This window comes from Sapajus apella, unplaced genomic scaffold, assembly GCF_009761245.1.
Source record: "Sapajus apella isolate SASKATOON/1434 unplaced genomic scaffold, GSC_monkey_1.0 scaffold32, whole genome shotgun sequence".
In the NCBI taxonomy this organism is placed as follows: domain Eukaryota; kingdom Metazoa; phylum Chordata; class Mammalia; order Primates; family Cebidae; genus Sapajus; species Sapajus apella.
In genome coordinates, this window is record NW_022436972.1 from 20,526,536 (window position 1) to 20,536,978 (window position 10,443).

Consider the following 10,443-nt stretch of genomic DNA (forward strand, 5'->3'; position numbering starts at 1 on the left):
TATAACAGGAATCTTAAGATTTCTTTAAAACATGCAAAAATACCATGACTTACATGAGATGAGATATATGTTATACAATCATCTAACTTGGACAGCATAGGTATAAATCCATCACTATTCACCGACAACGTAGGGGAATTCAATTTCTTTAAAGGAAAAATAAAACAATCTTAATTCACAAAAAATCATACAGATAAAAGTTAGAAACTATGGATTAGAATCAGCATACCTGCCCTTAGGATATAACAGGTCTTTATAATACATTTTAAAAGTCACCAAAATATCCGCAAATGTAGCCCACCTGTACAATAAAGAAGGGATAAACAGAAAAAGAATACTGGCCGGGCGCGGTGGCTCAAGCCTGTAATCCCAGCACTTTGGGAGGCCGAGGCGGGTGGATCACAAGGTCAAGAGATCGAGACCATCCTGGTCAACATGGTAAAGCCCCGTCTCTACTAAAAATACAAAAAATTATCTGGGCATGGTGGTGCATGCCTGTAATCCCAGCTACTCAGGAGGCTGAGGCAGGAGAATTGCCTGAACCCAGGAGGCGGAGGTTGCGGTGAGCCGAGATCGCACCATTGCACCCCAGCCTGGGTAACATGAGTGAAACTCCGTCTCAAAAAAAAAAAAAAAAAAAAAAAAAGAAAAAGAATACTGATTTAATTCCGTTTATTCCTAATAAGTTTTAATGGGACTCTTATTTAATTAATCAGGACATAGTATACATTACCCCACTATACAATGTCATATTAAAATAATATATGAAGTACCTAGAGTTCTCACTTTCTGATATACAATATACATAATTTTTCTACTTGCAAACAACAGTGATTTCCTGAAGGTTAAAGGATTAACCAGCAGCCATACTATGTTTAACAGTCATACTGTTTAGCAGTCGTACTATCAAAGTAAAATACAACAAGTCAATCATTTCTTAACCTGATATACAAATAGCTTGGCAATGAACTACTTTCCATTGCATTCCATTGTTAATTACCCACTAGTTTCATTTCTATGTCTTTAATAATACTTTATGATCACATGATTTATATATAATTATGATTAATTTATGAGTCAGAAACATAGAAATATAATTTACATCGTTGTCTTTATTGGAACTATTATACTTTATTGGGATACAAGTATACATTATGAGGACCATACTTTTCTTCAAACTAAACATGAGAATAAGTTTTAAAAATGTTTTGACTACTATCATAGTAGCACAACCACAGCAAGATCTAAAACTGGGTATTTCTTCTTACAATCTTCTTCAAAGCTTACAAATAAGAAACTATGAGAAGTAACCAATAAAGAGATTTTAATACCAAGAATACAATTTAAGAAAGGCATCTTAACTCGAATTTTTAAAAATCTGAACTGGTAATGGTAACTCCACTGTATATAAATAGGAGTATCTATCAGCAAACAAGCTGAGTTAAAATATCACTCAAGCCAATTTATAGATTTAAAGATTACACCAAGAAAGGCAAAAATAAAATAAGAATCACCAACTTTATTAAAAGTAAAGAACAATGCTTACTGTGTTAATAGTTTCCAATTCGTTAAAATAGGAAAGCTTTTGTTGAATGTTTTCAGCCAGATCAACAAGTTCCGACTTGCATTTTTTAAAAGAGAAAAATAAATTATTATAAGAATACAAGAAGCAACATGCCAGTCTCAAAGTTACACTAAATAGATTAACATTAGACACAGAGGTTTATATCAGATATAAGAATACAGCTCAAGTATTTCTACAATCATGAACTAAAATATGCGATAATTATTACAGTAAATTTCATGTCTCTTTATAAAATAATAAATGACATTTTTAAAACACACAAAAGTACATACAGAGAAAAGTACATACTGAGATAAATATAGTAACAAGTGTTCTAGCTCTAAGTCAAAAGTAACCCATCAGTTGATCTTTTCAAAATCTCACCATTAGTACAATCACTATGCTTGTTTGAAAAGTGTGAGTAGCTGGGTACAGTGGCTCACACCTGTAATCCCAATACTTTGGGAGGCCGAGGCAGGCAGATCACTTGAGGTCAAGAGTTCAAAACCAGCCTAGTCAACATGGCGAAACCCTGTCTCTACAAAAAAAACAAAAATTAGCTGGGCGTGGTGGCACCTGCCTGTAACCCCAGCTACTTGGGAGGCTGAGGCAGAAGAAATGCTTAAACCCAGGAGGCAGAGGTTGCAGTGAGCTGAGATCGCACCACTGCACTATAGCCTGGGCGACAGAGTGAAAAAATAAAAAATAAAGTGTCAGTAATAAAGATGAGAAAGAGCAAACTAACATATCCACTACACTCTGAAATTGTACTGAGACCTAACAGCTCAAAACATAAGCTTGCCTTTGCTCTTATTCACATGAGTTTACTAGAAAAAAAGTAGACTGTCAATGTAACTATCTGCATGCTTAGCATAGGGCCCAAACACAGCAGAGTCGAACATCTTAGAGAAATTAGGAAAATTTTTCAAAAACTGTATTCATCTATTTTAAAATATTAAGTATAATGACTGATCCTCTCTCTTACTCCAATTACCTGTTCTTTTAGGAGCTGTTCACAGGCTTCATGTAGGGTTCCTGTCTTATTGGACACAAAAAGATACTGTTTCTGCAAAGACTCCAGATGCTGAAGAGCACTGTTTACATCATTCAATATAGCATCACACTGCTCCTGAAACCCAGACAAGTAATCCCTCATCTGTCTAGAAAACAGAACCAAAAGGGGATTGGCAATAATCTTTTCCCCCAGTAAGCATAGTAAAATAACAACAAAGGCTCATTTTTCCCAAAATGCTCAAATTTCAGAAGGAAAGTCTGACCTAGGCACCCAAGTTGATTATGTTAAGAAATGTATCAAAAGTTATGTCATAAACTGTTTCAATACTTAAGAACGCAAGTACTGTAAGTAACAAAAGTAATTAGCCTTGAAGCCATAACCTGGCTTTTCACATATAAGGTAATTAATCACTGGCTCAACTTCTAAAGACTGGGACACCAAAGCCATCCCAAGGAACCAAGTAAGGTCCATCCTTCAGATCACTTCCCTCTTTGAAAGATGTTGTGATGTCATGGAAAGAATTCTGAATTCAGAATTAGAAGACCTGGGTCCAAGCCCCAGCTCTGCCCCAATCTACATGACATTATTATTTCCAGGCCTCAGTTTGCTCGTTTGTAAAGTAAGAATAGTAATATCTTTCCTCACACAGCTGTTATGAAGATTAAATGGGATCATACCACACTGCCTGGCAATAATAGCCATCTATAAATCAATACACTGAATGTGAACACTCAACCCACAGCGTCCAAATCAGATAGAAACTGTAGACTGTCATTTCCCTCATGCTGTCAACATTCACTGACAGAACTATAGTTACACCCAACCTAAGTGGTCATCCTGAAAGTCTTTCAGGGGTGTTTCTCCTTCTAAAGAAAGACAACAAACACCTTCTAGAATTCCTCTAAAGCTTCTACCTAAAACTAGTTCTTTCTGAAGTTAACTAAAAACTAAAATCTGTGCCTCCTAACCTATTAATTATAACGTAATTCTCTTTTTGTTTTTAATCACGCAACTTCTAGTAACAGTTTTAAAGACCCAAATCTTCTCACTGGCTATTCTTAAAGAACATATGGCTGTTAGCGTTTTCTTAGTACCTTAATTTTATTTAAAACCAGTGATTACGAAATGTTTCAGATGACTGTGATCTAAAAATTAAGATACCCAACAAACGCAAGAGACACACATACCTATATTTAGTTCCTTCATCTTGATCCATCTGAGTTTGCAGCTTTGCAAACCATGAGAAAAACTGGAAAAACAGAGGATTATACTGTCAACAAAACTAAAACTGACAAAATTAAAAGAGGCAACATGCTAAAACAGTAAGTCAAAAGGGTAGATACTATCCAAGTTTTATTGTTTAGGGCTCAGACATAATCAGTTTTAAGCCAGGAGAAGATAATTTAATTACATCCACAATATCTACATGAAAGGAAAAGCAAAGGATATTAAAACATTGGCCATTTCAGATGTCTTAAAGGACTGAAAAAACAAACAAATGAAAAACTGGCCATTTTCAGAGTCAAATAAGGAAGAGTATTAAACATAAAATATGTAAAAAAAATGAATATTTCTTCCTAATAAGTTAATGCCTACTTGCTATAATCGTTCACAAAATCTGAGTAGGTAACACAGGGCTTTGAGCAAATATCAATATTAACGTTATCTAATAGGAACTGTGAGGCCATAACTCAAAAATATATTACAGAGTGGTTTAAGAATACGAACTCTGGTATCAGCTAGCCCTGAGCCTGAATTTTGGCCTGAAAAATATCTATTATTTAAAAGGCGAATGTGGGGAGTTGACCTTAAACAACTATGAAGAAACTTTTTGGGGTAATGAAAGAAATGTTTTATATCTCAATTATAGTTGTTAATTACATAGGTATATACACTTTTCAAAATTCATTGAACCAACACTTAAAATGAATACATTTTATTGTACATAAATTATAAGTCAGTATATTAGTTTTGCGTGTTTTTTTTTTTTAATTTTAAAGCGAGAACAAGTACAAATTTCATCCAGAAGATTCTTTTCTAAGCAGTCCAAACAAGTTCATAGACATGGTGCAAGACTACCTTTAAGTGAACATGAGAACACTGAATCTCAAGTAAGATTCAATGTCAAGGGTGTACAGGCTTGCCATGTGCCTTGCCTATCATTTACTGAGCATTTATTGTGTACTTGCTACACAATTCCTTTACATGCATTATCTTATTTAACTCTCACAAAAATCCTACAATATATAATTATCTCTGTTTTATAGATTAGAAAACTAAAGATCTAAGAAGCTAAGTAATTTGCCTAAGCTCACAAAGATGCTAAGTAATGGAGCTGACTTTCAGATGCAGGTCAGCCTAATTCAGGAGCTGGAACTCTTCCTGGGATTGTGGAACTGCCTCTTTCGACTTACTATATATGCAATCCAGTACATGTACTTTATGTTTTATTTGGTAAATGCCTCCACTTTGACTCTAGGACAAGAAAGAGGAGACAAGAAAAGTGGTAGAAGAAACCACTATAAGTTTAGGTTTCAATTAGGAATGAACAAAAACCAAGAAAAAATTACACATGCTAAATTATCGAAAATTAACTGTAAGTGTTGATATAAAGAGGACACCTGGGTTTTTAAAAAAGGACCTATCTAGCAACGAGTGAGATGAAGGGGTGTGCACACATACACCGAGGGGACAGGTTAACACAAGACAGACATGGGGAGAAGTCAAAAGTGCATTAAACATTAAAACCTCAACAATCTATCAACATCCAAACCTGAAATATCATGTTTTTTCCCTATATCCATAACTATAATTGGGCAATAGATTCATTTGAAACACTTAAACAGCCACAATTATCACAAAATCAAGAATGTTCTAGAAAGACTTGATGTTAACTATGGTGACAAATGTTCACAACTTTTAATTAGGACGTTTTTTATTAGCCTTGCCTTGAGACATCTAAAATAATCAAACATCCTTAGAAAAGATACTGCAATTCACCTGCTGTGCGGTTTCAATTCTTTCTTCTTCCATTCCTAAGGAAGTGAAGCCCTTCAAGAGAATGTCTTCTGTAGATTCAGGCACTACTGAAGTCAGTTCAATGGGCAGTGACTGGGATGTTAAACTACACAAGTCTTCAATTGGGAGCTTGAAAAAAGAGTCACGAAGATAATATTTAAGAAACTTGAAAATTCTCTGAACTTAACTCAAGATTGAGTTTCCACCTCAGTTGTTTTGAAAGAGAAAGAAATATTTTCCATTAAATCATAATAGGTTAGCCAGGTGCGGTGGCTCACACCTGTAATCTCAGCACTTTGGCAGTCCAAGGAGGGCAGATCACGAAGTCAGGAGTTTGAGACCAGCGTGGCCAACGTGGTGAAATACCGTCTCTACTAAAAATACAAAAATTAGCCAGGCATGATGGCACACGCCTATAGTCCCACCTACTCAGGAGGCTGAGGCAGGAGAATTGCTTGAACCCGGGAGGTGGAGGTTTCAGTGAGCCAAGACTGCACCACTGCATTCCAGCCTGGGCAACAGAGCAAGACGCTATCTCAAATTAAAAAAAAAAAAAAAACTAACTATATTAGGTTAATACAAATACCATATAACACTAACACTTTAGGCTCTATGTTAAATGCTAGTCTCAAAATATAAACATGACACTGATGTCCCACCATTAGTAAGCTTTTTTTTTTCTTTTTTCTTTTTTTTTTTTGGTGACAGGGTCTTGCTCTGTCTGTCATCCATGCTGGCATGCAACGGCATGACCTCAGTTCACTGCAGCCTCCACCTCCAGAGCTCAAGCCATCCTCCCACCTCAGTCTCCAAGTAGCTGAGACAACAGGCATGCACCACCATGCCTAGCTAGTTTTTGCATTTTTGATAGAGTTGGGGGTCTATACATGTTGCCCAGGCTGGTCTCAAACTCCTGGACTCATACTTTCCTGTTGTGACTTCTCATTCACTTCTAAGGAGGAGGTGACTGAAAGCTTCCTGCTTACTAGCACTGTCCTGGCTTCCAGATGGAGCAGACAGATACTACTAGAGAGGGGCAGCACTGTAGAGCTACTGTATAGTTTATGCAAATGGAGACACTAACATTAAATAATAACTACAATAAATTCTCAAGTTTTGCCTGACCAGCTGAGCAGGTCCAGGACATAACAAGTAACATAATTTTCTGTCCCAAGCTCTACTTCTTGCAGAGTTCTGGGTTGGAGAAAACCACTTTTATGATCAATCTGATCAATTAATTCCCTAAATGAAACCTGATGTTACGTGCTCTGTTTGGAGCAAATTACTGAAGCGGTACAGATGGAGTCTCAGAATCTTCCTCAAGGCACCTAACCTCTCCTTTTCTTACCTTTGGTCTGAATGACACCTTATACCAGCTCAGCATCACAGGATTTTAAACTATTATTTTAAGATGTTAATGATTTGAAAGAAAGCACAAGAATAATACTAACAAGTAACTTGCCATGTGCAGCTTACATATGTGATTTCATGTAATTCTCACAACTCCCTAAAAGTATCCATCATGAGTTATGCCCCTATTTTATAAAAAAGAAAATTAAGCCTCAGAAAAGATAAACATCACATCTAAGGTCACACAGCCTACAAGAAAACAACAGCTGTAACAGTAAATTATAAGTAAGTGTCACGGTAAATTATTTCAGCATTTTATCAAGAATTACTAAATTCAGCATAAAGAAATAGGCCCCTCACTACTAGCAGGTTTGCCCTGGCTACAAAAGTCTACCTAATATTCTATGGTAAATTATTTTCTCTAATGGCCAAAAAAAAAAAAAGGAGTATTTCCTTTTTAAGATAAGACTCATTCTCTTTCATAAAAGAGAAAGCTGTTTTCTAAAGAAGTTAACATCTTTATGATATGTACTTAGAGTTAGTTGGCCTCTTGCTCTTCTACTAACCTGCTCAGTTCCAGCTGTTCAGGAAGTAATTTATCTCGTGCAAATTGTGAAACACTTCAGAAACTCCTTGAGCTATACTGGTTGGACAAAATGAAAATTGTGGCACTCTCTTTTGGTGCCAGTATTTAAAGAGTAGTAATGGGGCTAAAAAAAATTAATTCCAAAATCTTCCCAACAGACATATAAACACTTTAGAAAAGGAAAATGAGGGCTGTAAAACTGAAGAGCAATGAGAACTTCCATCTCAAAGATTCCAGGATGTGTGCATAACAGCTCGTCTATTGCATTGTTTTTTTGAGACAGGATCTTGCCTGTCTCCCAGGCTGGAGTGCAATGGTGCAATCTTGGCTCACTGCAATCTCTGCCTCCCAGGTTCAAGCAATTCTCATGCCTCAGACTCCCAAGTAGCTAGGATTACAGGCATGTGCCACCACACCCAGCTAATTTTTGTATTTTCAGTAGAGATGGGGTTTCACCAGGTTGACCAGATTGGTCTCAAACTCCTGACCTCAAGTGATCCGCCTACCTTGGCCTCCCAAGGTGCTGAAATTACAGGCGTGAGCCATTGAGCCCGGCCTCAGCTACTGCATTCTCACAGGAATCCAATACCAAGCTACACCTACCAGAAGACCCTCACTGAATTCTTGAACTCGTTAAGTTCATCCCCTACCCATAAGCTTACACTGTTCTCTCTTCCAGCTGGAATGTTATTTCTTTAGTCTTTATAAAACTAGCTTCAGGTATTCCGCCATTAGTTCTCATCTCAGATTGTCACTTCCTTGGAAAGGCCATCTCTCTTTCTCTAGGGCATACTTCACCCCTTTCTGTCACACCATCCTATTTGATTTTCCTTATATTATGGGCCACTGTCTGAACATACTTTCTTTGTTCTTTTTTTCCATGTTCATGATCCCCACAATTATGTCAGCTCCGTGAGGCTAAGGATCTCATCTTTCCTATTTACCTTTCTATCTCCAATTCCTAACTCAGGGTAGGAACATAACATACGTTAAATACTGCATGTGGCTAATGACAAATATGGAAGAATGGGGTGAAAATGAAAAAGTCCATTTCGTTCATTCCAAACCTTCTCCTTCATGTTCAATGATAATAAGAAATAATAGTTCATGATCCACGACAATGAAAACAAATTTTTTTGTAGAATATGTATCTCCCCCATCACACCCCCAGTGCCAAATCAATTATAAACAGAATGGAAAATTTATAGAGCAAACAACTTTTATTATCCAGCGTATAAGAGTTTCATGGATGAGCCAAAAAAATTTCCACCTGCTCCCTCATTTATTTCAGATCCATTTCCTGACCACATCCTAGAGGCAGAAACAGAAACCCAAGAAAGAACACCTATTTGATGGCAGGGCATACAATAGTGAATGTGAAGAGAATGATTAAATCAAACCTCTAAAGTAGGAGGACAGAAAAAGTTGAAGACTCTAAACTCAATGTCGGTTTGGACACAATTGCAAATCGCATAAAAAGAATGCTTCGGGCCAGGCACAATGGCTCACGCCTGTAATCCCACCACTTTGGGAAGCCGAGGCGGTCAGATCACTTGAGGTCAGGAGTTCAAGAACAGCCTGGACAACAGGGCGAAATCCCATCTCCACTAAAAATACAAAAATTTAGCCGGACGTGGTGGCAGGCACCTGTGCTGCCAGCTACGCGGGAGGCTGAGGCAGAAGAATCGCTTGAACTCGGGAGGTGGAGGTTTCAGTGAGCCGAGGCTGGGCCACTGCACTCCAGCGTGGCAGACAGAGCGAGAAAAAAGAATGCTTCCAACATCAAAAGTAACAATCACCACTACTTACAAAATAATCCTCCTAAACCTGGCCCTCAAAACTGGAAAAAGTTTGTCAAACATCTGACAATTCATGTTACTTCCTGCTATCATAACTAAGTGAATTGAATCACACAAGTACAATAGTGCCTAATATCCTAATGTTAAGTGGATTAAACATGTTGACACTAAAACCGAAAACCGGCGCTGCTTAATAATGTACTGACCCAGCTTTCAAATAAAATTCATTTTTATTGCTTTGCTATAGATGAAATAAATCTGATTTCCCATAACCTGCACTTGACAAGTGCAATAAATGAAACTGTCATTCAGGATCAAGTTTTGGTCTCCCCAAGACCCCCATGGACAAAGTAAGCTAGGTGATTCATTAAGGCGGTAAAGGACTACGCACTGGAGACTGTCCTGCAGCAAAGCACCTCGGATTCACTGCCTCTCCTGGGAGAGAGTAGGCAGCAAGATTACGCTTCTGTTGACAGGAGGGACCTCTGGGGCAAGACGCTCAGGGCAAGGCTCCCGGGCAACCATCCCACGCTGCTGAGGGAGGACTGGGTGCCGGTGGGCACCAGCCGCAGGACGCCCCCACAGCAGTCCCCGAGCAGGATTAGAGTAGGGGTCGCAGGCAGCGCTAAGCCTGCCAGCCTAGGAGGGAGAGGCCCCTCCCACCGGATCCGCCACCATGGCCAGGGAGGAATGGAGAGAGATCCTGGGCAGAGGTTCGTGAGGCCGGGGTCCTGCCGGGGCGCCCGTGGAGCATCCCAACCCCGTCGCCACAGCCCGGTTCCCGCCCATCACCTCACCTCAGCTGGCACCGGCAGGTTCTCTGCCGCCGCCTTCAGCTCCAGCACGGAGTCCGTCTGCCGGTCGGTCAGCGGCGCCGTCGTGTCCGGTCTCCGATCCCAGAGAGCCAGCTTTTCCCGAGCGTCCCGCTCCGCCACCGCCTCGGGCAGCAGCAGCAGCGCCGCCTCCGCCATCGCCGCCGCCCCTGCGGCCTTCAGCAGCAGGGGGGTGGAGGGGACCCTAACAGAGACACCCGGGCCACTTCCGGGAGAACCGGACCTTCCAGCACTGCACCGGCGGCGGGGCGGGCCGGAACGCCCTGACCCCGGAAACG

General features: G+C 39.4%; 1 protein-coding gene across 2 annotated transcripts in view; it reads right to left on the reverse strand.

Moving 5' to 3' along the window:
- COG3 (component of oligomeric golgi complex 3) overlaps positions 1-10,443 on the reverse strand; it is a 63,549-nt gene extending 53,106 nt beyond the window's left edge. For both annotated transcript variants that reach the window (XR_004273952.1, XM_032294722.1), the window contains exons 1-6: positions 10,130-10,443; positions 5,580-5,726; positions 3,767-3,828; positions 2,559-2,724; positions 1,547-1,621; positions 54-146 (exon numbers count right to left, since the gene is read on the reverse strand). Coding sequence is in view for 1 of the 2 variants with exons in the window: in XM_032294722.1 (XP_032150613.1) it covers positions 54-146; positions 1,547-1,621; positions 2,559-2,724; positions 3,767-3,828; positions 5,580-5,726; positions 10,130-10,303 (717 nt within the window). In the remaining variant the exon portion in view is untranslated. The remainder of the gene's footprint in view (positions 1-53; positions 147-1,546; positions 1,622-2,558; positions 2,725-3,766; positions 3,829-5,579; positions 5,727-10,129) is intronic.